Below are 27169 nucleotides of genomic sequence, written 5' to 3'. Positions count from 1 at the left end.
GGGAACCTGGCAAGCCCTTCGGGTTCTAGGCCTCCCGTCCCCCCACCCCCGACATCGGACCCAGCAACAGCTCTTTTCTACCTGACCTGCGGAACAGACCCGTTCTGGGGCGTCCGGATGGCTCAGTCGGTTGAGCTTCCGACTCCCGATCTTAGCTCAGGCTGTGACCTTGCAGTTCGTGAGTTCGAGGCCCGCGTCAGGCTCTGTGCTGACGGCGTGGAGCCTGCTTGAGATTCTGTCTCTGTTTCTCTCTGCCCTCCCCTGCTTGTGTTCTCTCTCTCTCTCTCTCTCTCTCTCAATAAACAAATAAACCCCAAATACAAAACAGACTCGTTCTTCCTGCTGCCGCTGTGACCTCCGTCTATGCTCCCCGGATACCCACACCAGATCCCCGCTGGCCTCTCCGTGGCCTGTGTTGGGTTCTCACACAGCCGTCAGCGGTTCTAACGGAGCATAAAGCCGGACAGTCACGTGCTCAAAACAACACTAACTCTTTCAGGTTGACTTCTTTTTTATTTTTTACTTTTTTATTGTGATCATGCATACGTGGCATAAAATGTACCATTTCAACCGCCCTTGCCTGCATAAGTCACTGACCCCCACACTGTCGTGCAGTTGCCCCTGCCATCCGTCTCCAGAACCTTCCATCTCCCCAGAACTGAGACTGTGCCCCCAGGAAGCACGGACTCCCCGCCCCCTGCCCCACCCCTGGCTCCCACCGTCTACTCTCTGTCTCTGTGGACAGGACTCCTCTGGGGACCCCCTGTGCGCGGGGTCGTGCGGCACGTGTCCGTCTGTGTCCGGCTTCTGTCACTGCGCACGGCGTCCTTCGGGTCCGTCCACGCGGTGGCAGGCGGCAGGACGTCCTGACTTTTTAAGGCCAAGTAATATTCCAGGGTGTGGATGGACTGCACCGTGTTAATTCATTCGCCTATCGCTGGATCATTCGGTGGTTTCCACATTTTGGTGTTGTGAGTAACACTGCCATGAATACTGGAGTTGCTTTGCGTTTTAAAAGTCCGCAATTGGGGCGCCCGGGTGGCTCAGTCGGTTGAGCGTCCGACTTCAGCTCAGGTCACGATCTCGCGGTCCGTGGGTTCGAGCCCCGCGACGGGCTCTGGGCTGATGGCTCGGAGCCTGGAGCCTGCTTCCGGTTCTGTGTCTCCCTCTCTCTCTGCCCCTCCCCGCCGTTCATGCTCTGTCTCTCTCTGTCCCAAAAATAAATAAACGTTAAAAAAATTAAAAAATAATAAAAAAATAATAAATAAAAAAATTTTAAAAAAGGTCCACAATCCACGTACCCCAATATTCACTCTTTAGAGTATAGAAGTCAGTGGTTTTCAATCTAATCTTAGAACATTTTCATCACCCCTAAAGGAAACCCCGTTCCCCCTTAGCAGTCACTGTCCCTCCCCGGCCCCCACGAGCCCCCTTCCCGTCCATGGATGAGCCCGTTCTGGACGTTTCACACCCGCGGACTCCCACCCCGCGTGGCCTCTCGTGTCGGGTCCCCTCCCTGAGCGTTGTGTGTGCTCGGGGACCGTCCGCGGGGCGGCGGGGACGGGCGCCTCGCTCCTGCTCGCGGCCGCGGGATGTGCGCGTGCGCGGGGGACACACCCGAGTGGCGTGCGCGTGTATAGATGGACACATCGTGTTTACGCATCCGTGAGTCGACGGACGTTTGGACGGTGTTGAGTTTGGGGCTGTGACAAGTAACGCTGTTGCGGATTTTCGCGCACAAGTGGCTGTGTGGGCCAGATGCTGTCATTTCTCTTGGATACACACGTAGGGTCCCCCGTTAACTTCTGGAAGAAGTGCCACAGCTGTGCCGCTGTGCGTTCCCACCACTCGTGGTGCTGGTGGCAGGGGGGCGGGGGTTCCGGCCTCTCCCCAATCCCATGGACACTTGTTACCGACCTTTTTCACTCTCCCCATCCCAGCAGGGGTGAGGTGGTGTTTCATCGTGGTTTTGATTTGCATTTCCCTGATGACTAATGATGTTGGGCAACTTTTCATGAACTTTATGGTCCGTTTATGTATCTCTTTTGGAGAAACGGCTGTTAAAATCCTTCGCCCGGTCGAAACAATTTGGTCACTCTGCCTGTAGTGTCGAGTTTCAGATTTCTTTGTAGGTTCCGACGAGTCGGCCCTTATCGAATCTATGATTTGCGAAGCTTCTTTCTCTCCCCTTCGGTGGGTGTTTCTTTCACTCCCTTGATGGTGTTCTCTGAAGCACCAAAGTTAAGGAATGTTACTTGAAAGATATTTTAAATTTCATGGCAAACAACGTATGCATTGGGGCGCCTGGCCGGCTAAGTCGGTAGAGCATGTGACTGTTGATCTCGGGGTTTTGAGTTCGAGCCCCACGCGGGGCGTAGAGAATACTTAAAACAATAATATACGCGTGGTGGGAATTCAGAAGATCAAAGACAGTAAACAGAAGGTCTCTGGCCCTGCTCCCCATCCTCCTGAGAGCATCCCCCAGAAGCTATCCCCGCTCATGGTGACAAGAATTACCTGCTCAAAATCTACAAATTTGCAGCCTAGCCAACACAACCTGAACTCACGTCCACCCAATGCCTCGCTGTGCGTCTTTGGGAAATTATTCAACGTCTCCTCCTCCGGGTCTCGGCGTCATCATCCCGTACCTCAGGGTTGACAATCGATGTTGCACAGGGGGACGGACATCGCAGGCGGAGACAGAAGTCAGAAAAGCAGAGCTGACGTTACCACCGACCCCGGAACGAGTTAGTTTGGAGACAAGTGCCCGCTATGTGTCAATTTTCGTATTGCTCTGTGGCTAAGACAGAGCTGGTCAGGTTGACACGCCCCAAGAAGCATCTGACGGGGGTGGGGGGTTCTGCCGATGAAGTAACAAACGCTATGAGTGCGTGTGGGACGTTTCAGCTCTGAAAGGTGGGTTTCAACCCAGCGCTGCCCTGGCCAGGAACGGGAGGGGGGTGTGGCCCAAGAGCAGTAATAACACCGACAGAATGACATCTAGGCTGTACTAACGACTTCCGCCACACTGTGCTGTTGAAGATCGTTACCCGTGCCACCTTGTCTCTCCCCTGTTTACAACCCTAGGATGTCCGGGTCATTATTTTCTAAAGGACGCTGAGGATCAGAGAGGTTAAGTAACCTGCCCAAGGTCACACAGTAACTCAATCTCTTATGCTCTATGAACTCTAAAAATAGTATCTACCTGGGTAATGTGGGGGGAGGGGAGGGAGTAGGGTCTGAGGAATGGGGGTCAGGACAAAGCTTTGCCTCCCTTCCTGTTTTCACTGCAGGGACTGGAGTGAGCGGGGGTGGGGGGGGTGGGGGGGTGGGGGGGGCGGGGTATGCCAGCCCGGCACATCCTTGGAGGAGCCACCCCCAGCCCTTCCGGCAGGGTCCAGAGTCAGGTGGAATGCTGGATTTGACGCCCTTGCCCCTTGCCCCTCTCTGGGCCTCAGTTTTGTCATATGTAAGATGGAAATTATGTAACTCCTCCTTCTCAGGGCATAATGAAGTTTAGATTCAATGCCAATCGCGTCTATATTCATTCCCTGCCCCTCCTGAAGCGGTTTATCCCCTGTGGAAAAACGGTGCAGGATATTCAGGGCTGCATGGTACAGGAGGGGAAACTGAGTCACCCGGAGGGTGGGGCTTGCGGGGAAGGGGGTGAGGCCATTGAGGAGCAAGGCCCGAGCTCCAGTGATCTGCAGGAGTCCCGGCACAGCCCTGAGACCTGCAAGTTGTCTTTCTGCCTGGCCCTTCTGTCCTAAGGCTGATGGCAGGCTGGTTTAAGGAAGGAAAACGGGCTTATATCCCAGGCAGGGTCGTTAGAGCAAAGTCCCTGGGTTCCACCCTCACCGGGACCCACACGGCCCCTCCCTCAGTCCCTTCCTACCTACTAGGGGCTGGTTTCAGTCCTGGGGCTGGCACTTCCCCTCTGGGGGCCTCCCGGGTTTCCCCTAGAAGCCAAATTATTATTACAAAAGCCGATTCAACCCGTTTGGGAGTTGAAAGGCGCCTTTAATATGTTGGGCGAAGAAGCAATAAAGTACCAGGGGCGGTGGGAAGCTTTGAAGTCCGAGAAGGACAGACCCCGTCCCCTTCACCCGTGGCAGGGCCAGTAATGGTGGTGATAATGATGATAACAGTAAATAATAATGATTACAACGCGATTGGATGTTAGAATGGAGGTAAACAGGACCCGGGACAGAGCCAGCCACTCGAGAGGCGCTCGGTAAAAGGCGGCTATAAAGCAGGTGCCAGCCCTCTCCGTCCGAGGGAAGGAGGAAGGGGAAACTGAGGCCCAGAGCCCCTCGCGCGGGCTGATCGCACCGGCCGGCCCTCCCCAGGCGCCTACTGTGTGCAGCGGGCAGCCGGCCGGGCCGGGTCAGGCTGTTCTCACCGCGCGGCCCCTCCTCCCCCTCCCCCGTGCCCCGCCGGACCTCTCCCACGACCGGGGAGGAAGTGGGAGAAATGGACAGGGAGAAAAGTCGGGCTGAGCCAACGCCTCCCCACTCCCCATCTCTGCCCCTCCGGAGCCACGCAGACCCTTGAGCGAGCGGCCCGCAGGACCCAGACGTCCGGGGCCCGGTCCCCGTCCAGCCCAGCGGCCCGCAGTTGGGTGGGGGAACTCGGAAAGCCGGGAAAACAACCGCCCAGCCCGCCCCTCGCCAACCCCTTCCCCCGCTACGCCCCTGGCGCAGCGGGCGGAGGCGACTCTTTTATATAATCGCGGGCAGGCAGGTTGGCTGTTTCATTTAGGGACCCGGGAGCCCAGCGGACCCAAGCCGTCAGTCGAAAACCCGCCCCCGGGTCCCTTCTGCGGCGGGGCAAACTGAGGCCCCGGGAGGGCCGGCGCCTGGCCCCGGGTCCCCGCTCCCTCGCCCCCCCCTACCCCCAGCGGCCCAGGCCGCCGCGACCCACGCCCGCGTCGGTCCTCGCAGTGCGCACAGCCCTCCCCGCCCCCGCTGCCATCCTGCCACGCCCCGGGCGTCGGGGGCAAAGCCCGCGCCCCCCCGCACCCGCCCCTGCGCAGAGGCTGGGGGCCTGTTTATCTGGAGGCCCCCACCCCCCTCCACCCCGGGGGGCCCGCTCCCCCCGCGCCCCGGGGAGCTCTGGGGCCAGATAAGCTGGCAAGCTGGCACGGCGCCGCGCAGCGGGGCGGAGAGGTCAGAGGAGGGGGGGCGCGCCGGGGGCGGGTTGGACCCCCCCCCCACCAACTTGACAAAACCTAATAACAGCCCCGTCTCCCCGGCGCAGCGGGCGAAGCCCCACGGGAGGGCAGAGACGTGGCAAGAGGGGACCTGCCGAGCCTGTTCTGGCCTCCGAGGCCGGGGTGGGGGGGGCGGGCTGGGCGTGGGGGGGGGCCGGCGGCTGCGGCACCTTTAAGACAAGGGAGGACCCCTCTTGCCCTCGGAGAAACCAGGAAGGGAGTCGCGAGCATCATACGGGGCTTTGGCTGTACTGTACAGTTACTGTAGGGGCAGTGACGCCGCCGCCGCCGCCGGAGCGAGGGAGCGACGAGTGGAGAGCGCGAGAGGCGGAGAGCGAGAGACGCGGACCCCGGAGGCGAGCGGCCGAGGAGCCCAGTCCCAACTCCGGGCCCCGGCCCCTCGCGCCCCGGCCCGGCCCGGCCCCGGCCCGGCCGCGCGAGGTAAGTCAGCGCCCGGCGCGGCCCCCCGCACGGGGTGCAGGGCGGGGACGGGCCGGGGGCGCTGCGCCCACCTCTGCCCTCTCGGGAAGGGGAGATCCGGGAAGCCGCGGACGTTCCGCAAGTTTCAGAGGAGGGGGTGGTTGGCAGCTGCCCGGAGGCTGGGAGCGCCCCGGATCCCGAGCGCGGGGAGGGGGCGCCGCCCGGGAAGGGGGATTGGGGGCGAAGTGCATGGGCTTATGCCCCAGCCCCCCCCCCCCCCGCGCCCCAGTGCATGGCTTTTCGGGGATCCCAGACGCGCGGGGAGCGGGGGAGGGGAAGCGGGGCCGCATTGAGGGTGGGGGGGAACCGGCGTGGGGAGATAGGGGGGCGCGTCGCGTGCTAAGTTTGCAGCTAGGTACTGGGGGTGCTTTCGCCCCCCGGGGGCCTATTCGGTGCTGCGTGCATACGTTGGAGTTGGCCAGGATTGAGCTCCATGGGGGATGGGGGGGGAGGGGGCTGAAAAAACAGGGAGGGGGGCTTTGCAAAGGAGGGGGAAGGGGTGGAGTGTCCCGGTGGGCGGGCGCGGCCGCGGGGGCTTCTGGACGCCGTAGTCCCCCCACCGCTTGCGACTGGCAGGTGGCAGGCGGCTGGGACTACAAGTCCCAGGGTGCCTCGCGCCGGCGGCCCGCCGCGGTCCGCGGGTAGGGGCGGTGCGGAGGAGGGGCGGTGAGCGGCGGGCCGGCGAACCAATGGGAGCGGACCGATCGCGCGGCGCGGCGCGGGGGCGGGCCGAGCCGGCCCGGAGGCGGGGCCTGAAGCCGGGCTCCCCTCGCCGGGGGCCGGTGGCGGTCCCCGGCTTCCGGCTGCGCGGCCCGCGGGCCGGCCCCCTCCCCGCCCCGGGGCCCCTCCCCGCCTGGTTGTGTAACCGTCCCCAGCCCCCCTCCCCTCGGCCCCCCGCCCCGGTAGGGGGGGGGGTCACCCACCCGGCGCTCCCCGGGGAGGGCGGCGGCCCCAGCGGCCGCGCGGCGCAAGCGAGCCCGGGGATGCGCGGCCTAGTGCAGGCCGGGCCCGGGCGTGGGGGAGGCGGGCGGGCGGACCCAGATCCGGGGTAATTTGCATCGCCCTCCCCCCAGCCCGGGTGGGGATTGGCCGCCGGCGGCGGGGGGTGGCGCGGGGCCAGGCTCACTGCCGCCTCCCGGCCCCTCGGAGGGAGCCAGCCCAGCCGCAGCCGCCGCCACCGCCGCCGCCGGGGCCGGGCCCCCTCGCCGCTGCCCCGGGAAGGAGGTAGGAGCCCCCCACGCGGGCGGTGCTGCGGGGGCCCGCGGGCCGGGGCGGGGGCCGCGCGCTGCGGCCGGGGCGGGGGAGGGGGCCGCTTCCTGCCCCCGCCCGGGCCTGACTCAGCCTTGGGTGGGGGGACAGGCCTGGCCCCTTGCCCCGCCCGCGCGGCCGCGCGGCTCCGGCCCCGGGGGAGGGGGCGGAGAGCACCCCTCTCCTCCCGCCCGCGCCCCCAAAGCGCGTGACCCCGTCTCCTCTGGCTCAGACCCCCCCTCCTTCCCCTTGACGCCACCACCACGTGCGAACCCTGAGTCCCGGCAGAGGAGGGGGTGAGCTGGTGGGATCCGGCCCCCTCCCTCGCCCTTCCTCCCTCCCTGGCTTGGGAACCAGCCCCCTCCCCCAGTCCCGGGCCTGGAACCAGGCAGGGGCCTGAACTGAGCGCCGGGGCCGGTGCACCCCCCCCCCCCCCTCTCCCGCGGGCACAGGCCTTTGCGGGTTCTGGGTGGCACTGCTGGCTGGGGAGCCCGGTGGACCGCAGCAAGAGACTGCTGTCCAACCTGGCTGGGGCACCCAGTGGGCGCCCACTAAATGTTTGGGGAATGCAGCCAGCAGTGGAGTGAGCCGGCAGGGGAGGCAGACAACTCCTCCCCCCGCCCCCCCAAGCTGGCGGCAGAAGTGAGAGAGGTGCTGGTGCCCCTTCCCCGGGTGTGCCCACCTGGTTCACCCATGGGTGGCAGGCTTGGTTTACTACGCACCCCCTCCCCCTGCCAGCTGCCTCCGGGAGCAGGGCCGGCTGGAGAGGGCATCCGGGATTCCATGTCAGCGCCCCCCCCCCTCCCCACCACCACAACACGGCCAGGGCGTAACCCTGAGTGTGCCGCTCCCACACTGGGGGGGCCCTCCGCAGGACCAGCCGATCACTTCCTATTGGCAGAGCTGGTCTCGGGAGAGGTCCGGGGAGTCCAGGCTCGGCTCCGTGCAGGGGGCATTTTCCCCTGGGGGCCACCCCCGCTGGGGCCCCTAGAGCGCACCGGGCCTGGCACTTGTCGGCTGGGCTCGGGGCTCTGTTTACCGCCAGCCATCGCTGTGGAGACGGGAGCCTAGGGGAGAAGGGGGGGCAGGAGCCGGTGACTGGAAGAGCGGAGGCCTGGGATCCGCATGCCTAATGAGGGAAAGAGGAGCCAACGGGGACACTGAAATTTTAATTCGAGGGTCACTTTGGGGGGGTATTTATTATTCAGTTCTGATTGGCTGCGTGGTGGCCAGTCAGCACCCTGGCCCGGGCCGGGAGCCACCGAGAAACTCTCAGCACAGGCCCTAGGAGAAGCAGCAGGGGGTGGCCGCAGGGAGCTGATGCGCCCTTTCCTCTGTGTGGGAGACTGAGGCCTGGCAGAGCTGGGTCTCATCCAGTGGGGAAGGTTCCTGAGGCCGTAGCAAGTACGCGTGTTTGCTTTTTCCCTTCCTTTCTCTTCCCTGGGGCCCTCTGACCTATAGCTGGGACAGGCTGGTGGCAGTCCCCTTTGCCACAGGAGGAAACCAAGGCTGGGAGGGGAGGCTAGACACGCGTGTGGGGACCCCGGGGCAGGCAGGGGGGGGTGGCTTACAGCAACCCTCGGAGCAGGTGCCGTGTTGGGCAGGGGAGACTGAGGCCCAGGGGGAAGCAGAGAGCAGCCCAAGGTCACCTGGCTGGGCCTGGGTCTGACCCTCATGGTCCTGCCTCCTGACTCGCAAGACGAGTCTCCTCTCAGCTGAGGGGCACCCACCCACTTCTCTTCCTGGGGGCCTGGGGGCTGAGAGCCGGCGTTTGTAGGCCAAATGGAGACTTCCTGGGGCTTATGAAACCCTGTGTCCAAAGAGGACAGCGAGGCTCAGAGAGGGCCAGCCAGGTGCCCAAGGTCACACAGCATGAGCCCCTTGTCCTCTCGCCTCCCCAGCCTTCTGTGGCAGGCACTTTTATGGCTCGCTAAGGCCTTTCCTGCCCTCTCTGAGCCACGGTCCCGCACCTTGGCACCTTGGCCCCTGGAGATGGGCAGGGCTCTGGGTTTTATGACCCATTATGCCCAAGATGACTGAGGTCACCTCGCTAAAGCTGAGACTCAGGGCCAGCCCCTCTGCAGCAGAGCTGGCCCGAGGTCTGCCGGGGTTTCGAATGACCCACTAGCTGCTGTGTGACCTTGGACAAGCCCCTTGGCCTTTTGGAGCCTGGGTGTCCCCCGCTGTAAATTGGGGTTACAGGGTTCTCCCTGGGTGGTCCTACCTGTGTCCTCTTTCCTGCCCTCCCTTATGGTGGGAGCACCTAGGTCAACTCAGGGCGCCACGGGGATTCTGCCGGAGTGTGTCGCCAGCCCGGCCACTTGAGACATGCAGAACCCCCTCACCTGTCACCTTGTGCTCCAGGCACCTGATGGACCATAAACCGCCCTGCAACAGCCCTGGGCAGTGGGGACCAGAGGAACAGGCTTGGGTGGGGGCCAGTGTGGTCCAGTCCTAGCCCAGCCCTCACCTCCACCTGAGGTCTCCTTGGGGAGGTCACCGCCCCTCTGCCAGCCTCAGTCTCGCCATCAGCCCAAACCTGTGGTCCTGAGGGTTTAGTCCCTGATTCCCCAGGAGACTTGGCTGAGCGACTGTCGTGCGGTGTCAGGGCCTGGGAGAGTGCTGCATCCCTGGTGACCAGGGGTTAGGGCCCCCCCGGTCCTGAGTTCACAGATGTCAGCAGGACTCCAGTCCTGCCCCAGGCTCCCTCTGTGACCTCAGGCAAACCTCTCCCTTTTCTGAGGCAGAGGCAGCTCTGAGGGGGCGTGAGAATAAGCTGTCCTCGGCCCCAAGGCCTCCAGGGTAGGGGGTTCAGTCCCTTGCTGGTACCTGGGGGCAGTGTGGAGGAGGGGGGAGGAGCCTGGGAAGGACCAGTCGGGCAGTACAGAGCCAGTGGGCTTGTGTTCAAAGTGAGCTCTGCTGTGTGACCCTGGGCGAGTCACTTCCCCTCTCTGAGCCTCAGTTTCCTGACCCGTGAAGTGGGGCAGTGATTACAGATCTGTGAGGACCCCTGTCGAGATCAGGGTCGGGCCCGTTGAGGAGCAGCGCCTGCCCTCGGGGCCCAAGTCCTGAGTGGAGCCCCAAAGCGCGGAAGGGGCCCTGCTGAGAATCTGGCGCTTGTGAAGAGCCTGGCCAAAGGACTGGCCCCTCCATCTGTCCCCCCAGCAGGCTGTGAGCGGCCACTCGGTGGAAGTGTCCCCACCCACGCCTTTCTGGTTTAACTGGAAAACAAGGCCCCGTCCCACCTCCCATCAGGATGTGTTTGATGGGAGGGAGCTGGCGGGTTCGTGGGCACAGGACACAAGGCCCCAACGGGCCAGGCTCCCCCTCGTCTGGGCCCTCCAGGCTTAGCGATCCACCTGCCCGGGCTGGGGGCGGGGTGTGGGGGTGGGGGTGGGAGGTGCAGGCACCTCCTGGTAACAAGCAGGCCTCGGGGGAGGGAGGGAGAGGTCTGGACGAAAGAGAGGACAGCTTCGAGAGGCCAGCCAGGCCCCGTCTGGGCATTTTGCCCAAGCAGGTACAGCCTGAGCAAGGGTGGGCTAGACCGTGCTGGGAATCTGTGAAGCCTGGCTTTGCTTACCCCCAGGTGATGGGAAGCTCATTCCTTCTAACTCCCCACGAGTGTCTCTGGCTTCCCGGGGCTTCCTCTTGGAAGCCGGTCACCGGTGTCAGGGCTGTTACTTCCTGACCCGCGACAGCCCTCGAGAGCGTGGGAATAGGGTGAGCCTCAGCCCCACCCATGAGTTGGGGGTCAGATGGGATCCCCGTGACCTCCTCGAAGCACCCCCCCGCCCCCCAACTTCCCACCGGCCTGCAGCCTTCCTGCCTCTGGCCCTTTAAGGCCTGGGCAGGAAGCCCCTCCCCATTTAGGGCAATAAATGGACACATAAAATGGCCGAGGGCCTGTTTGCTGGTGTCTGGCCTGGCTGGAGGCCTGTGAGGACAGGCGGGCTGGCAGCCCGGCAGCCACCCTGGGCCGTTGGTGCCCCCCACTCCCTAATCGGGACGCTGCATTCCTGTCCCATTAAACCCCAGGCCGGGGACCGGGCCAGGCAGGGATTGGCACCAGGTCAGGGCGGGGTTACCCGTTGGGACCAACCTTGCAACACAGGCCGCTGGCCTGGGAGGGGGCGGGGGCGGCTGGGCGTGGGCCTGGCGACCGCACCTGGGCACCAGACTTGCTGTGTGACCTTGGGCCGGCCACCCACCCTCTCTGGGTCTGGTTTTCCCCTCCAGGTGAGGGCTCCTCGCCCCTGGCTTCCTCCTGGGGCCTCACCACATACTTCCTTGACACGCAGTAGGTGGGGAGGGGGCTGAATTCCTGGAGTCACATTCAGAGGTTAAGTTCAGAGTCCCCCCATCCGCAAGGAGGCCCGGGGGGGGTGGTCAGTAAGCAGCCTCACTGGGCCTTTGGGGACGCATGCCGGCACACAGTAGGTCCTCAGGCAGAGTTTGCTGAATAGGTGGGGCCGGGACCCTGGGCCTCAAGCAGCCCCAGTCCCCTTGGCACTTGTCATGACCTCCGAGGAAACTGAGGCACAGAGAGGCCCTGCCTCTTGCCCAGTGTCCTACAGCCTGGAAGTGGAGGACCTGGGATTTGGGCCCGGACTGCTGTGCACGGCACATAGTAGGTGTCAGAGGTCCCTTCTTTGGTTTCCTGTTCTACTCTGTGTCGGGGCCGGGGCGTGGGGGATAGACAGGCCTCAACCGCTCATTAAGCAACCCCCCTCGCCCCCTCTTCCAGGAAGACAGCAGGTGGCAGTTACCTGCCCACCCCCTGCTGGCCACCCCCTCTCCTTCCCAAGGAGTCTGGGGAGGGGGGAGGAGGAGGAGGCCCGCCCCAACCCTCACCTTGCCCCTGACCTTGGGAAGCACGGTAAATAGGGCCTCCTCCCCCTGTCCCTCTCCCGGGGCGCCCACCTCCCGGCCTTTGCCTGTCCTGTTCTCCGCGCTCAGGATGCCCTTGCCACACCTGCTGCTCCTGGGGCCAGGCGGGGGCACTCCTGACCTGGCGCTGGGTCCCCGGCCTGGCCGCTGGTCTGCTGTGTGCCCTTGCCCAGGCCTCCTCACCTCTCTGAGCTTCTCCTTGTTCTGTAAAGCCCTGGGCTTACAGCCAGAAGGATGAAACGAGGGGCCAGTTAGCCCCCAATCGTCCAGGGCACACGGGAGGCCCCGGGGAGGGCTCCCAACAGGCCCGGGTTCTGCCGCCTTGGAAACCGTGTAGCAAATAAATGACCCTAGGTTAGCTCAGAGGTGGGACCGGGGGAGCGCGCCAGCCGGGTGGGCGGGGCTGGGTGTGGGCTCACTCCGCGCATAGCTCTGTGGTCTTTGGTTCATCCGGTTTGCTGCGCCCCTACTGTGCGCCGGCGGCGGGGGTGGGGGGGGTGGGGAGCCTGCTGAGGCCTGCCCCTCGGCCGCCGCCGAGTCAGCACCGAGCGCCCCGGAAATCCCATGGAGGCGGGGGCGGGGCTCTGATGAAAGATGGGCTGGGTGGGTGTGGGCCCGAACTGTGAGGACCCTGGCCCTGGAGGGTGGGGACCTGGCCAGCGTGGGGGTGGGGCTTCCTGGAGGAGAGAAGTTTCATTGGGTCGTCCTGACCGGGGCAGCCACCTGGCGTGGGGGCACCTACTGGGTGTGTCAGGTGCCGGCCGGGCCTCTTAGGGTGCAGGAGGCCACACGGCTGTCCTGGCGAGAAGATGCCGTGGCGCACAGTGGGTGTTCAGCAAACAGGTGCCTTTTAACTGCCGGGTCGCCCGCCTGACCCGCGCAGGGTTTTCTGCCTCTGCCTTAGAGGGAGGGGCCCCAAGGGGTGGGGGCAGTGGCCTGGGGTGTGGCACGCAGGTGGCGGGAGGGTGTGGGCCAGGTTGTCTGCAGACCCAGTTTAGTTTCCAGGCTGAGGGATGAGGCAAGGGCTTGCTGGGGGTGGGGGGGGGTCTTCTTAGGATTACGTGGGGGAAACAGGGGCCCTGGCTGGAGGGGACAGAGACGTGGCCTTTGGACCTACGGGCCGCGCCACGCTGCAGGCTCGCCTGGCTGGTGGAGACCCAGACCCAGGGCCCCGGGCCGGCTGCAAACTGGAGCCCGAGCATCTTCATACTTCGGGCCGGGCTGCGCCAGCCCCCATGCCCGGCAGGCGCGGTGCCCGTGGGAAGGCAGGGGTGGGGCAGCCTGGGGGGGCGGGGGTGGGGGGGGAGGTGCTGGTGAATCCTCTGAACCATTGCAGGTCCGGACCTTGAGGCACCTGGGGGGAGGATGGCAAGCGGGGCCAGGGTGGCCATCTTGAGGCCTTGGTGGCCCGGATCAGAAGGGGGTGAGGAGGGCCGAGGCCAGTCTGATCCGGAGCCCATCTGCCCACTTGCTCCCTGGGGCCTGGGGCCAGACGGCAGATGGTGGCAGGGGGTGGGAGCCGCCACAGGGGCTCCTCCGAGGCTTCCGTGGCTGGGCCTCAGATGGGGTCGGGCGTTCCCCCCCCATCTCCTGCTCCCAACAGCCACATCTGAGCTTCCCCCCCCCCCCCCCGGCCCCACCACAGGCTGGCGGAACAGAGGGGGGAGCCGAGCAGCTGGTGTGGTCAGCGGGAAAGAGGGCGGGCCGCAGAGAGAGGCGTCCTGGGAAGTGTAGTGCCGGCCCGAGTGGCCACACAAAGGCCTCTGTGTCAGCCCCAGGGCCAGGGCCCTGCTCCCAGGGCGGCCCCGGGTCGGGACAGTCCCGGCCTGGCCCTGGGTCGGGCCAGACCAACCCCGGGGTCCCTTGCCAGGCTGGCCCACTCGAGGCGGGAGGGATGTGGGTTGGAGCCGGGTTGGGCTGCTCGTGCTCTGCCGGGGGGGCTGGGGGTCCCGAGGCCCTTAGGACAAGGAAGGCGCGGCCCCCCTCCCGGGACATGTCTGGGGCTCAGTCCTGAGAGCTGGGCAACCGGAGGAACGTGGGTTGTGTTGGGTGGCTTGGGGCAGCTGGGGGCTCCCCAGAGAGGGTGGAGGGGTGGGGACAGGAGCCAGAGGGTTGCACAAGCGCCCGAGTGGGTGGATGAGTCACAGCCCAGGGGAAGGCGGAAAAAGGGAGTGGGGGAGAGGGGCAGGACAGACGGAGTGTCCCCCACCACTACCGCCAGCTTTTCCAAAGGCCTCTCTGTCCATTCGACAGATGGGGAGACTGAGGCCCCGGGCCGAACAGGGTGGCCAAGAGTTGGGGAGGAGCCGGGTGGGCATGAGGTGGACAGAAAGCCCCTGCTTCTCTTCTGGGGGTTCAGCCTGGGTGGGTAGGGAAAAGGAGCCTCAGGCAGTCGTCCCCCTGCCCCCCCCCCACCCCGTGACTCTCTGCTGTGCCTGGGCCAAGCTGAGCTGCGACGTCCTGGGGGCTCCGAGAGGCGCGGGAAGTGGCTTGTCGTGTGGCCACTGGCTCCGCCCCTCCAGGGCACGCCCACAGCCTGGTCCCTGGGTCTTGGCCTTACCCTTTCCTCCTGACTCGGAGCCTCACTGGGAGGTCAGAGAGGCCCAGGGGCCAGGCAGGGACGGACGACCGGGTTGTCCCCCGGGTCACACATCCTAGGTTTGAGTCAGGGTACGGCTGAGGGGCCGTGGGCGTGGTTCTCCTCCCGGAGCCCTGTTTTCTCACCTCCATAGGGCAGACGGTGCTGCCTGCAGGGACTGCCGGGGGCTCGGGCATATGACAGCGCACAGTGGGTGCCTTGCATCACCGCCTCCTAGAGAGGGTGCGGGCAGAAGCCAGCACTCAGATTCATTAGGAAGCAAGGCATTTATCGAGCGCCTACTGTGTGCTCCCGTACTGCCTCAAATCATCCCTTGGCCGGGCACTCTAGGGGGCCCTCTGGTGGAGGGGGGGGGCGGCGTCAGGATCTGTCACTCGAGCCCCCGGCGTGGGTTTTGCCCCTTGATAAGGCAGCACTGTACGTCCGCCTGCCCTGGTGCACAGCTGGGAAACTGAGGCTGGGGCGGGGGAGGGGGCGCCGCCTTCCGGGGGTCCCCAGCCCCGGCCGGTGCGCCCACCACCCCGCACCCTCACGATCACTACTCCCTCCCTCCCTCCCCCCCCCCCACCTGGCGCTGCAGGTCTCGGCGCGGAAGATGGCCGGCGGTGTGGACGGCCCCATCGGGATCCCGTTCCCTGACCACAGCAGCGACATCCTGAGCGGACTCAACGAGCAGCGGACGCAGGGCCTGCTGTGCGACGTGGTGATCCTGGTGGAGGGCCGGGAGTTCCCCACGCACCGCTCGGTGCTGGCGGCCTGCAGCCAGTACTTCAAGAAGCTGTTCACGTCGGGCGCCGTGGTGGACCAGCAGAACGTGTATGAGATCGACTTCGTCAGCGCCGAGGCCCTCACGGCCCTCATGGACTTCGCCTACACGGCCACGCTCACCGTCAGCACGGCCAACGTGGGCGACATCCTCAGCGCCGCCCGCCTGCTGGAGATCCCCGCCGTGAGCCACGTCTGCGCCGACCTCCTCGACCGGCAGATCCTGGCGGCCGACGCGGGCGCCGACGCCGGGCAGCTGGACCTCGTGGATCAGACCGACCAGCGGAACCTCCTCCGGGCCAAGGAGTACCTCGAATTCTTCCAGAGCAACCCCATGAACAGCCTGCCCCCCACCGCCGCCTTCCCCTGGTCTGCTTTCGGCACATCCGACGAGGACTTGGACGCCACCAAGGAGGCCGTGGCCGCGGCCGTGGCCGCCGTGGCCGCCGGCGACTGCAATGGCTTGGACTTCTACGGGCCGGGGCCGCCGGCCGAGCGGCCCTCGGCCGGGGACGCGGACGAGGGCGACAGCAACCCGGGCCTGTGGCCGGAGCGGGACGAGGACGCCCCTGCCGGGGGCCTCTTCCCGCCGCCCGTGGCCCCGCCGGCCACCGCCACGCAGAACGGCCACTACGGCCGGGGTGGGGAGGAGGAAGCGGCCTCGCTGTCGGAGGCGGCCCCCGAGCCGGGCGACTCTCCGGGCTTCCTGTCGGGCGCGGCCGAGGACGGGGACGGGGACGGGCCCGACGCGGATGGGCTGGCGGCCAGCACGCTGCTGCAGCAGATGATGTCATCGGTGGGCCGGGCGGGGGCGGCGGCGGCGGCGGGGGACAGCGACGACGAGTCGCGGGCGGACGACAAGGGCGTCGTGGACTACTACCTGAAGTACTTCAGCGGCGCCCACGACGGGGATGTTTACCCGGCCTGGTCGCAGAAGGTGGAAAAGAAGATCCGGGCCAAGGCCTTCCAGAAGTGCCCCATCTGCGAGAAGGTCATCCAGGGCGCCGGCAAGCTGCCGCGGCACATCCGGACCCACACCGGAGAGAAGCCCTATGAGTGCAACATCTGCAAAGTCCGATTCACCAGGTGAGCCGGTGCGCCGCGGGGCGGGGGCGGGGGGCGGGGTGCGGGGTGCAGCGGGCACGGGACCCCCGCCCCCCCCCCGCAGCACCGCTGTCCCCTCCAGGGATGGTGCTTTCTCTGTCTCGGGCGGGGGAGGGCTCGGGCACTCCCCAGGCTGAGCCCATAGGCCTCGGGGCCGGACCACGGGAGGCTCAGCCTCGAGGGAAGGCCCGGGAGTCGGGGGTGGGGGGCGTTCTTCTCTCTGGACTGGAGGCCGACGTTTGCCTGGGGAGAGGGTGGCTGCCCCGTAGGGCGGGGGGGGGGGGGGGGGGGGGGCGGGCTGCCTCCCTGAGTCTCCCAGGAGCCCCGGGGGACTCGCTCTACTCGGCCAGCATTTACGGAGCCCCTGCTGGGTGCCAGGCCCTGTCCTAGGCCCCGGGGGACCCAGGAGTGGAGAGGCACGCCAGAATCCCCGTGCGGGCCATGGGGCGTGTGTGAGCTAAAACCACAGAGTTGAGAACGCAAGTTGGGAGCAGAGAGCCAGGGAGGGGGCGGCGGCTGTTTTAAACAGAGAGCTGAGTCCCCCGAGGAGGGACGCGCCACTGCAAAGGCCCTGAGGCCAGTTCAGCTTGGGGGTCGCGGCAGCAGCAGGAGGGAAATGGACTTGGGAGCCACGGGGTTTGGTCCCGAGGCAGGAGGAGTTGGAGGCCAGGCTAGGGGAATTTGTGATTGGGTCTTAAGAGTCCAGAGCTGGCTGGCTGGGCCCTGTGGGCCAGCCGGCGGCAGGGGGGGAGGGGGGGGGCGCGGGGGGCTGGCGTGCAGGGGCCTGGCCAGGCTGGGTGACTCAGCATCACCCCCTACCCCCACCCGCCCTGGGGTTCCCCCAGCCACGCCCACCCAGGCTGAAGAAAGAGGCCATTGTCCCAGCTTCCCGGCCCTGCCCCATGGGGACAGGATCTAGGGGCTGACCCCCGGCCCCTTCCCCACCAGGCCAGGAGAAGAGGGTGTGGCCCAGACTGCAGGGCTCGGGACCCTAAGCAGGGGGTAAAGGGTGCCAGCTGGGAGGTAGGAATCTAGTTGGGGGCCTGCCCCCCCATTTGGTGAGATTGGGGCGCTGTTAGTCTCGGGGGCTGCCTCTTCCTCCAGACAGGGGTCCTGAGGTGGCTGTGGGCTGTGCCCTCAGGGTCTCTGGGCCCAGGAGGGGCAGCTTTGTAGAGGCCCAGTAAGCCAGGATCTGGAGAGGTGAGCAGGGTGAGAAGGGGCCTGGGGCTCCCCTGACACTCCCCCCCCCTCCCCCCCGCCCCGGTCCCACACCCCTACTGACAGGCCTCAGGTGGCTTCATTCTGAACTGGAGTTCTCCTGGCTACCCCACCCTGACTCAGGCTGATCCTGTTTACCAGGCGGGGAAACTGAGGCAGGGAGCGCCACACCAGGCCGGGCCTCTACCCCCACGTGCCCACCTGGCTCCTCTTTGCCCCCAACCCAGGGCCCCAGCCCCCACGCCTTCCTCCAGGCCAGGGAGCCCAGGGCCCCTGTGAGTCACACTAGAGAGTTGAGTAAGCGGGGCCTGTGGCAGCCGGGGCTATAATTACCCGGACCAGGGCTCGGGGTGACGAAACAGGCTGCTTCCACCCCCACCCCACCACCGGGCAGCCCCTGGCCCGCTGTGCAGCCTGGGACAGGTCGCTTTGCCTCTCTGAGCCTTAACTGGAGGAGTCTCTCTGCTCCTCAGTCGGAGTCCCTGCTGTCCCCCTCTGGACCTGGCCCGCGCTGGGATCTGGACGGGACAAGCGGGAGACCGTGTTCGTAGACTCTGAGGAGGTGGAGGGAAGGGCGCTCCCTTGGGGCTAAGAGACCCCAGGCGGTCCAGGGAACGAGGAGTTCACTGTGTCCCGAGTTCTGTTGAGTCACGTGGGATTATAAGGCTGGAGAAGAGGCAGGGGTCTGGTTGCAAAGGGCCAGGCCTTGAACCTCAGGGCAACAGGGAGGCTTGAAAGGGTTAGAGCTCTGTGGGTGGTGCCAGAGGTAGGGACCTGGGGCTAGAAGAGCCTGGGGAGAACAAGTCTCTGAGGAGTGGGAAAGGCTTCCTGGAGGAGGAGGGACATTTGAGATGGGGCTTTGACGGATGCATACGAGTTTGTTGGTCCCGGCACTGAGCATTGTGGTAGGTGTGAAAAGTGAGAGGCCCAGGATGGCTGAGCCGTAGGGTGCAAGAGGCTGCAGCAAGGAACGGGTCAGATGCTGGCCAGGGTTCCGGAGACTCAGGTCTCTGCCCCTGCCCTGTGGATTCCAGGCAGGAATCCTCTCCCTCGGCTAGAGGCCAACCCAGCGATCACGTGAGTCACCTCTGTGATTTGACATCTTCCGGTAGGCGCATTTTTTAAAAAGTGAAAGGAACAGGTGAAAGTAACTCGAGTCGTGTTTGACGTCCATTTTTCTTGCGTTCGACGTGTAATCGGCGTACAGAGCTCTAAGCGAGCCAGTTTGCAGGACAAGTTAAGCGAACGAAGCCTTCAAGATCTGGGGTGCCTTTTGGACCTGGTGGCCCATCTCAGCTTGAACAGGCCACATCTCGAGGGTTCGGGCCGCGTGTGAGAGCCGTGGCTGCTGTGTGAGACAGAGCAGCACCCGGACTGTCGTTGCTTTAGGGCTGATCCGTTGGCCAGCTTGGCTGGCTCCGCACCGTTCCCTGTGGGGCGAGATGGGCAGGCAGGGGCCCCGGAATCACCCGGGCCCCGCTGTCTTGCGGCTCGCAGTCCAGGCAGGCAGACAGATGAGGAACAAGGAAACTGGCACACAAACGAGAGTGAGAGGTGGTGGCCTGAGGGACGCGCGGTGGGTTGGGTGGAGTGTGAGGTGGGGAGGGGCCTGTCTGAGAAGTGACGTCTGAGCTGGAAGTCAGATACGAGGTCCGGTTAAAAAGTGCTCCAGGCAGCAGGAACGGCATGTGCAAAGGTCCTGAAGTAGGCTTGTGCTCAGCCTGTTGTAGTGACAGCCAGGAAAGACAGAGGTGCTGGGGGAGTTGACGGAGACTGGGGGCTGTGGGGTGGAGACCCTCTGTCCCAGAATGCAGGACTTTCGGTCTTAGAGACCAGGACAGCTGGCCACCCTCTCTGTTACCAAACACCCTGGCGTGTTGCCTCATACCCTGTAGTATTTCCCAGCACCGGAAACAGGGTCTGGTATTCAGCAGGCACTCAGTAAATGCCTAGTGTTGTGAATGAATGCAGGTGCCACAGGCAGAAGCCCCAGAGGGAAGCCCCACTATTTCCCTCCTTCTATGGATAAGAGAAAAGGGGTTCGGAGAGGTTCCGCCATTTGAGCGGTGGCCGGGGGGGGGGGGGGGGGAGTGCAAGGCGTTTTCCAGCCCCTGTGGGTGTCGCTTCCCCAGCGCGGAGGGCCCACGTCTCGGGCCCACGGCCCCGGGTGCCCCGGTATTCCCGGGCTTGTCCCCACCCCTGCGCGGAGGGCCCACGTCTCCGGCCGGGGCCCGCGGGGCTCGGGGTGCCGCCGGCGCCCGCTGACCACCCCCCCTCCGCCCCGCCCACAGGCAGGACAAGCTCAAGGTGCACATGAGGAAGCACACGGGCGAGAAGCCGTACCTGTGTCAGCAGTGCGGGGCGGCCTTCGCGCACAACTACGACCTGAAGAACCACATGCGCGTGCACACCGGCCTGCGCCCCTACCAGTGTGACAGTTGCTGCAAGACCTTCGTGCGCTCCGACCACCTGCACAGACACCTCAAGAAGGACGGCTGCAACGGGGTCCCCTCGCGCCGCGGCCGCAAGCCCCGCGTGCGGGGCGGGGCGCTCGGGGGGCCCGACCCCTCCCCGGGGGCCGCCGCCGCCCCGCCCGGCGCCGCGGCCCCGCCCGGCTCCCCCGACGGCCGGCGCAACGGCCAGGAGAAGCACTTTAAGGACGAGGACGAGGACGAGGACGAGGCCGGCGCCGACGGCCTGAGCAGGTTGAATGTAGCGGGTGCCGGCGGAGGGGGAGGCGACGGGGGCGCCGGGGCCACCGCCGACGGCAGCTTCGCGGCCGGACTTGCCTGAAAACCAAAAAGAGAAAACAGAAACCCGAGAGAGAGAGAGAGAGAGAGAGAGACAGAGAGAGAGAGAGAGAGAGAGAAAATCACCCACCACCCCCCCAAAAACACAAAAAAAGAAAATCTATCTATATACAGATATCTATATCTATATATATATATACAGATATATATATATGAGGCGCCACAGAATCTAGGGTAGTGCTTTTCTGAGATTTTTCTCCTTCATGATGTTCTCTCCCTCCGCGGGGACCCTCGCCCCCGCTCCGGCTCCCCGTACCCCCACCCCGCCGACGGGTTTCGGGGCTCGGTTTGGGGTTTTTGTGGGACATCTAGATTCTGAGCCCCCCCACCCCGCCGCGGGGCACACCCAGCATGGAGTCTGGGGTCCCATCTGAGGCCTGGTCAGGGCCCCAGGCGCCAGGTGGGGGTGAGGGTGGCCGCGGGGGCTGGGGCACTGGGGTGGGCTTTTGTTTTCATCCCCTCGCTGGTTTCTAGGAGTCTTTCAGACAAGACCTTAAATGATCTCTGTCCGCTGTGAGTGGACGTTAAAATGCACCCTGTCCCCACCCCCAGCCTCCTTCCTCAGGGCACTTACTAAGTGGGGGTCTCCCCCCCCCCCCCACCTCCCTGCCTCCCGCTCCTGCCTGTGGTCCTGTATGTGTCCTGGCCGCTGTGACACAAATCTATTTATTTCCAGGCCCGGAGAGGGGAGTCGGGGGAGGGGGCGCCAGGGTGGCTCCCTGGGGGGGGGGGGGGCTGCCGCCGCCTCCCTTCACGGCACTTACACCCTGGCGGACCCCCCCCTTGGACCGCCGCTCAGGGCGCCCCGCCCCCCCCCCCCCCCAGGCCGTGCTCCCCGACCCAGGCCACCCAGACCCCACGAGACGTTTGGAGATTCAAAACATTTTTGTCTTTACCCTCCCCTTAGCCCTCTCCCAAGTTTTTAAAGCACTTTTTAGATTTTTTTTTTTCTTTTCCTCCTTAAAAACAAAATTTATATATAGATATATATAGATATATATATATAAAATATACTTTCCTCAGAGGAGCAAAGCAACAGTGTGGGGTGGACGAGGCCAGAGCGGAGGGAGCCCAGGGTCTCGAGGTGGCAGGGAGGAGGGGGGAGAAGAGTCCAGATGTTCTCGTGTCACAAAAGCAATAAAGACAACATTTTACAAAATGAAAGGAAAAAAAAAACAAAAAACCACAAAAAACACACAAAAAAAAGACAACCAACCACAAATAGAAGTCTTGGCACTTTGTAACAGAACGGGTACTATACTTTATCTTAATTCTTAATTTAAAAACATGTTTACAAGTTGCAACCAACTTCTATGAAAAGTCGAAAAGACAAAAAAAATAAAAAATAAAAGAGAGCGAGCGAGAGAGAGCGAGCGAGAGAGAGAGCAAAAAGAAATTCCTAAAAGTCAATTTATTTTTGTACAAAATAATAAAAAAAAAAACCCACCGCAGATGCAGAATCCACTTCTGTTCCCCGAGGTGAGAGGGGTCAGGAAGGCACGGGGGCGAGGTCTTCTGAGGTATTCGTGCTTTGACCCGGGGGCTTGCCTTGCAGGCAGGACCGCGGGGTTTTTTTTGTGTTTCTGCCGTGTCCTCCCCCCCCCCCCCACCCCCCTCCCATTCTGTCCCGTTTTGGTTCTGATTCGGAGGTGTCTCATCACCTGCCAGCCATACGATGGCCACCCGTGTCTGCGGGGACCCTCCTTACTGACTCCCCAGCTCAGGGATGGGCCCGAGAGAGGGCTGGCCTTCCAACCAGCTAGAGCAATCCAGTCCCCCACCCCCCTCGCCCCCTGCCCTCGCCCCTCGCCCACTTTGGGGCTCCCCGCCCTCCAGCATGGCCGCCCTTCCTTGTGGCCACCAAGGAGCCGCCATCTGGGACAGGTCAACCCCGTCGAGGTGGGTGGCGGGGCCCCACCTCCAGGGCCTTATATTCCCCCAGGCACCCCTCTTTTTATTCAAAGGCACTGACTGTAATCTGGGGGCTGGCACCCGCCTCCCCCCAGCCTCTGGCTCCCCAAAGGCCCGGTACTGACCGAGCCACAGGCCACGGACGGGGGCCAGGGCTGGGGAGACCGTGTTGCCAGAGGCCAGGGCACCCTCACCCCAACGCCCTCTCGCATATGCAATGCCTAGCGTGGGACCCTGTAAATAGACGCTCTGTCAAGCCGAGACCCTCCCCCATCAAAGCCCAAGGTGAGGGGTGCCCCTGCTCCCCCCCCTCCAGCTGCTGGCCCGTCTCCCTGTGCCCCTTTGCTCTGTGACAGACCCCGTCTTGTCTTTTTTTTTTTTTTTTTTTTTTTTTAAAGGGAAGCTTTTTAAGAAGGCAACTTTCATCATTGTTTCTACAGGATACTATTCATCACCCCTCCCCCCGAGCCCGTCAGCCCCCCAAATGTCTCAGGACCCCCCCTCCTGAGGGGGGGTGGCAGGGGAGCCCAGGGCCGGGTGGCCTCCCTCACACCCCGGTGTCATAGAGTAAGCCCTTTTGGAGAACCATCTGTGGAGGCCAAGCAGAGAGCTCGAGCGCCCAGGCCAGGGACCCCCCCACCCCACCCCAGCTGAGAGGTTCCCTGAGGGGACAGCCCTCTCCCCCCCCCCCCCCATACACCCCCTCGCAATAAAACCAACTGAAAAATCACAGCTGTCGTCCTGGCCAGTGGGGGCGGCTGGACTCGGGGTGGGGGGGATCAAGGCCTCTGGGACTATGGCGGGGGCAAGGGCTGAATCCCCGCCGAGCACACTTTTAACACAGACTTCCTCGGGAATTGCACTAAACCCCTGCCCCTAGCTCTGAGCTCCGCTTCTGATCGCCCTGCCCACCCACTCCGCCTTAACCCCTGGCCCGCCCGCCCGTCCTAGGGGCCGCAGCGTCCGCATGGGCCCAGCGCCGGGACCCCGGCCCCTGACCCCGCGCAATCACATACTGTACATAGACGTGGATCGATTTTATTTTTATTCTTTAAATTAAGGTCGTGATCAAGTGTTGCCAAAGATACTGCTGAGTTCTCGCGTTTCAGGAAACAAACAAACAAAAAATATTTGAGGGGGAGCGTGCTGACTGGTCAGAAAGGACACAGCAAAACGTTTTTTTGTTTGGTTGTTTGGGGTTTTTTTTTTTTTTGTGTTTTCTTTTTTTGGGGTGTTTTTTTTTTTTTTTTTTTAACTGCCTGGTACAAAAAAAAAAAAAAAGAAAAAAGAAAAGAAAAACAAAGCGAAATTGTTATTTCCATCATCTTGGTGAAGTTGGGTGGATGTGTGTGCGCGTGTGTGCGAGAGTGAGGTCCGGGCCAGGGGCTCCGGGCAGGGTTGGGGGGGGAGCTCCCGGGGTGGGGGTGGGGGCAGGTGTGTGCCGGAGGGGCCTCCCCCAACACCCCCCGGAGCGGTCAGCTGGCCTGTGGGACCTAGGAGAGAGAGGCTAACACCCTTGCTACTTCTCCCTGCCTAGACACCCCCCCCCACCCTGACCCCACCTTTTGAGATTAAGAAAAAAAAAAAAAAAAGCAAAAAAACACTACAAACAGAAAAACAAAACAAAACTGAAAACCCAGTGAATGTAAAGTTCCGGACCAGGCCCAGCCTGGCACGGGTGTGGGCCTGCGCCTCTCCGGGTTCCAGCAGGCCATACCAAAGTCGGCCCCCCCCTTGGGTGGCTTGCCCAGGAGACCCCCCCCCCCCCCCCCGTGGCCATCTCGTCGCCATTTGTACCTGGCTGTCCCTTTGCTTCCTTCCGGGGTTGGGGGGGGCGGTGGTGGGAGCCGGGGGTGGGGGTGGGGCCAGCAGCATTGGACACGTCGCGCATGGTGGGGTCGAGGCTGGGCCGGGCGGGGGGAGAGGCCCCCCAGGACCGAGGCAGTCCAGGCAGCCGGGATTGTAGGAGGCCAGACAGAGTGAAGGGAAAAGCAGGACAAAAAATTTAAAACAGAAAAAGAAAAAAAAAAAAAAAGCAAAAATCCTATTTTTTGAGAAAGAAAGATATTTATATTTGCAGTTTTATTTTAAAAAGTTATTTAAGCTGAGGAAGCAGCCTTCCTGGAGGGCGGCTGGCGCAGGACGGGTCAGGGCCTGGGGGCTCGGACGCCCCGGGAGCCATAACCTCAGAGTTCAGACTAGCTCGCACTAAGGACATAGATTTACACAGGGGGTGGGCAGGCAGGGCCAGGAGGTGGAGGGGCTGGGGAGACCCCCGTCCCGATGCCGGGGCTGCCTGGAGGCCATGGCCAGGGTTCCTGAGGCCCAGGGTCCCCCCCGCCCCTCCCAGGCCCAGATACAAGGTGCCTTGGACTTTGGGGGGCCGGGCCTGGTGAACGGGGTGGGGGGGCAGGGGCGGTGCCCGCGGGCACAGAGCACAGAGCAGACATTCCATAGACTGTATTTGAGAGTCTTTATAAAGTGTGGGAGATTTAAAAAAATCAATTGATAAAAATGCACTTTTGGGGGTGGGGGGGGAGAAGCTTTAAAAGTAATAAAAACAAAAACAAAAAGACAAAAGATGAAAAACCAGACAAAAAAAAAATCATTTTTCTTGTACATAAAAAACCACTAAACGCAGCCTGTTACGACCGCTGCTGCCTCATTTGCCTGATTTTGATGTTCTTTGTGTTTTGTTTGGGGGAGGTGGGGAGCAGGGGACGGTGGGTGGGGGCTTGGGGGCCCCCTTCCCTGAGGGTCCGGGCTCACGCACCCACACCAGTCGGGGCCCCTGCGGTGACCTGGCCTCGGGGCTCTCGGGGTGGGCGGGTGTCCGCAGCATCGGCAGGCCCAGGGCCCCTACAGAGGAGGTGACCCACAGTGTGGGCTTGGCAGGTGGCACTGGGAAGGGGCCCGGGGGCGGGCAGGGAGAACTGGCTTCTCCATCGCTTCCAGCTGCAGGGTTTCTGGAGGCCGGTGGGCGGGGGGGGTGGGGGGGGAAGTGGTGGTGGCTGGCTCGGGCACCCCAAGTCTGTCAGAGGCCCCCCCCCACCCCGTGCGGCCCCGCGCTGGTCCCCAGGACATGACCAAGGATCCGAGCTGGCTGCTCCCCGGACATCCCCCGGGAAGAAGGGGGGCCAAGGCCCAAGCATTGATGAAGGGTCCTGGACTGCAGCCCCCACATCTGGGTTGGGGTTCCCAAACATGGGCACTTTCGGGCCCCGGGAAGCGGCCCTCCCTTCTGTTGCCCAGTTGGGCTCAGGCCAGCAGGACCCAGACTGGGGGGTGGCAGAGGGGACTGAGGGGCCGCAGCCTGGGAGAGCAGTGGCGGGGGCCTTGGGGGGGTGGGGGATACAGGGTGCCGGCTCCAGGGGTCACGTGGCTGCACACGTGGCGTTGGAACCCAGGCCTCCACCTCAGCTGAGTGAGGGTGGGGCCGGCGGGGGCTGGGGGCAGCCACCAGCCCCACAAGGGCCTGGTCACCCGTGCTCCCAAGTCCACTGGGAGAGGCTTGTTTTTCATTGGAAGTATTCACACACATCTCCGCCTGTAAAGCCAGAGGCTTTAGCACATCCCAACAACTATGGAATCGTCACCTCTAAGCTCCAGAACATTCCATGACCCCCAGAAGTGCCACTCCCCATTAGCAGTCACGGTCACACCTTCCCCCCGTGTTCCACTTCCTGTCCCCGGACGGGCCTGTTCTGGACGTTTCACACACGCGGGCCCACACCCCGCGTGGCCTCTGGCGTCCGGGTCCCTCCCTGAGCGTCGTGTGTCCGGGGTCGGTCCGCGGGGCGGCGGGGGGGTGGGCGCCTCGCTCCTGTTCAAGGTCCGATCACGTTCCCGCCCGAGGACGCGTCTCCATCTGCTGGCCCGTCGGCGGACGCTGGGTGGTCCCCACCTTTGGGCGCCCGTCAGTCACGCTGCCCTGCAGGTGCGTGTCGGGAGTTCCCACGCGAGCCGGCGCCCTCTACCTTCGGGTGGGTCGCGAGGACGGGGCTGGCCGGCCGGTGGTCGCTCCGTGTTGCGCCTGGGGAGGGCCCGCTGTCCCGTCTTCCGGAGCGGCCGCCCCACTCTCCACGCCCACGAGCCTCCGGTCCCCCCCAGCCTCGCCAGCACTTGCTACTGGGCCGGGGACGCCAGCCCTCCCCGCGGCGGAGGGGCGGTGGCTCCGGGCTGCGTCTCCCGGTGGCCGGTGAGGAGGCTCAGCATCTTTCCACGCGCCTACTGGCCATTTGTGTACTTTCTTGGCCACGCAGGGGAGCAGGGACAGTCCTGGGGTTTGGTGGCTCTGGTTCAGCTCCTCACCCGACCTGGCGGGAAGACGCCGGGCCCAGCGGCCAAAGCGAGACCTTCCTCACTGGACCGAAGGCCGCGCTTCTTGGATCCTGAACACCGCGGGGCAGAAGGGAACGGTCAAGGGGGGGGGGGGGTTGTCTTTGTCCTTTGATGCCCTCGCCCCCAGCCGACGCCCCAGCACACAGAGAAGACGCCCCGGTGGCTTCACCTTGACCTTTTTTATTTGTGTTTTTTAAAAACAATTAAATTAGAATACAAATATTAGAAAACGGTGGCCCTCAGCGGCCCGTGCAGACGGAGGGGCCGCACTGCACAGCCGAGTTTATACAGTAAAACTGAATTTGCCCTCGGCCAGATTGATGTCCCTTTCTTCTTTAGACCTGAAATGATATTGCTTCCTGACTACAAGAGTTCTGTTTATACAAAGGAAATTATTCTGGGGCAGGGGGTGGGCAGCAAGGAAGAAAAGAAGCGAGAGAGACCGGGGCAGAGGCGGTGGGAGAACCAAGCGTGGCCTCCAGGGGACGAGGACGCCGGTCGGCGGGGCCGGGCGCCCAGCTGCCGGCTCCCCGCGATGGCCGGACCCCACCCCCACCCCGAGGCCGGGCGTCCCCGGGGCGGGGCGGGGGGGGG

General features: G+C 63.9%; 1 protein-coding gene and 1 long non-coding RNA gene across 5 annotated transcripts; one reads left to right on the top strand and one right to left on the bottom strand.

The window, feature by feature from the left end:
• Positions 1-1259: 1259 nt before the first annotated feature.
• On the bottom strand, positions 1260-4846 carry LOC122486707. Its single transcript, XR_006298206.1, has 2 exons — positions 2558-4846; positions 1260-2227 (listed from the first exon to the last, which is right to left on the bottom strand). It is a non-coding gene; the product is annotated as an uncharacterized LOC122486707 (long non-coding RNA).
• Positions 4847-5070: 224 nt separating this feature from the next.
• ZBTB7A (zinc finger and BTB domain containing 7A) lies at positions 5071-24908 on the top strand. Of its 4 annotated transcripts, none has more exons than XM_043586180.1 (3): positions 5071-5653; positions 15007-16277; positions 19805-24908. In XM_043586180.1, the coding sequence occupies exons 2-3, from the start codon at positions 15022-15024 to the stop codon at positions 20304-20306; spliced, it is 1758 nt and encodes a 585-aa protein (XP_043442115.1). In that variant the 5' UTR covers positions 5071-5653; positions 15007-15021; the 3' UTR covers positions 20307-24908. The 4 variants fall into 4 exon arrangements, with proteins under 4 accessions (XP_043442115.1, XP_043442113.1, XP_043442117.1 ...); XM_043586178.1 differs by lacking the exon at positions 5071-5653 and adding an exon at positions 6547-6916; XM_043586182.1 differs by lacking the exon at positions 5071-5653 and adding an exon at positions 10385-11567.
• The last annotated feature ends 2261 nt before the right edge of the window (positions 24909-27169 follow it).

Source organism: Prionailurus bengalensis, chromosome A2, assembly GCF_016509475.1.
Source record: "Prionailurus bengalensis isolate Pbe53 chromosome A2, Fcat_Pben_1.1_paternal_pri, whole genome shotgun sequence".
Lineage (NCBI taxonomy): Eukaryota > Metazoa > Chordata > Mammalia > Carnivora > Felidae > Prionailurus > Prionailurus bengalensis.
This window is presented reverse-complemented; position numbering and strand designations above follow the sequence as displayed.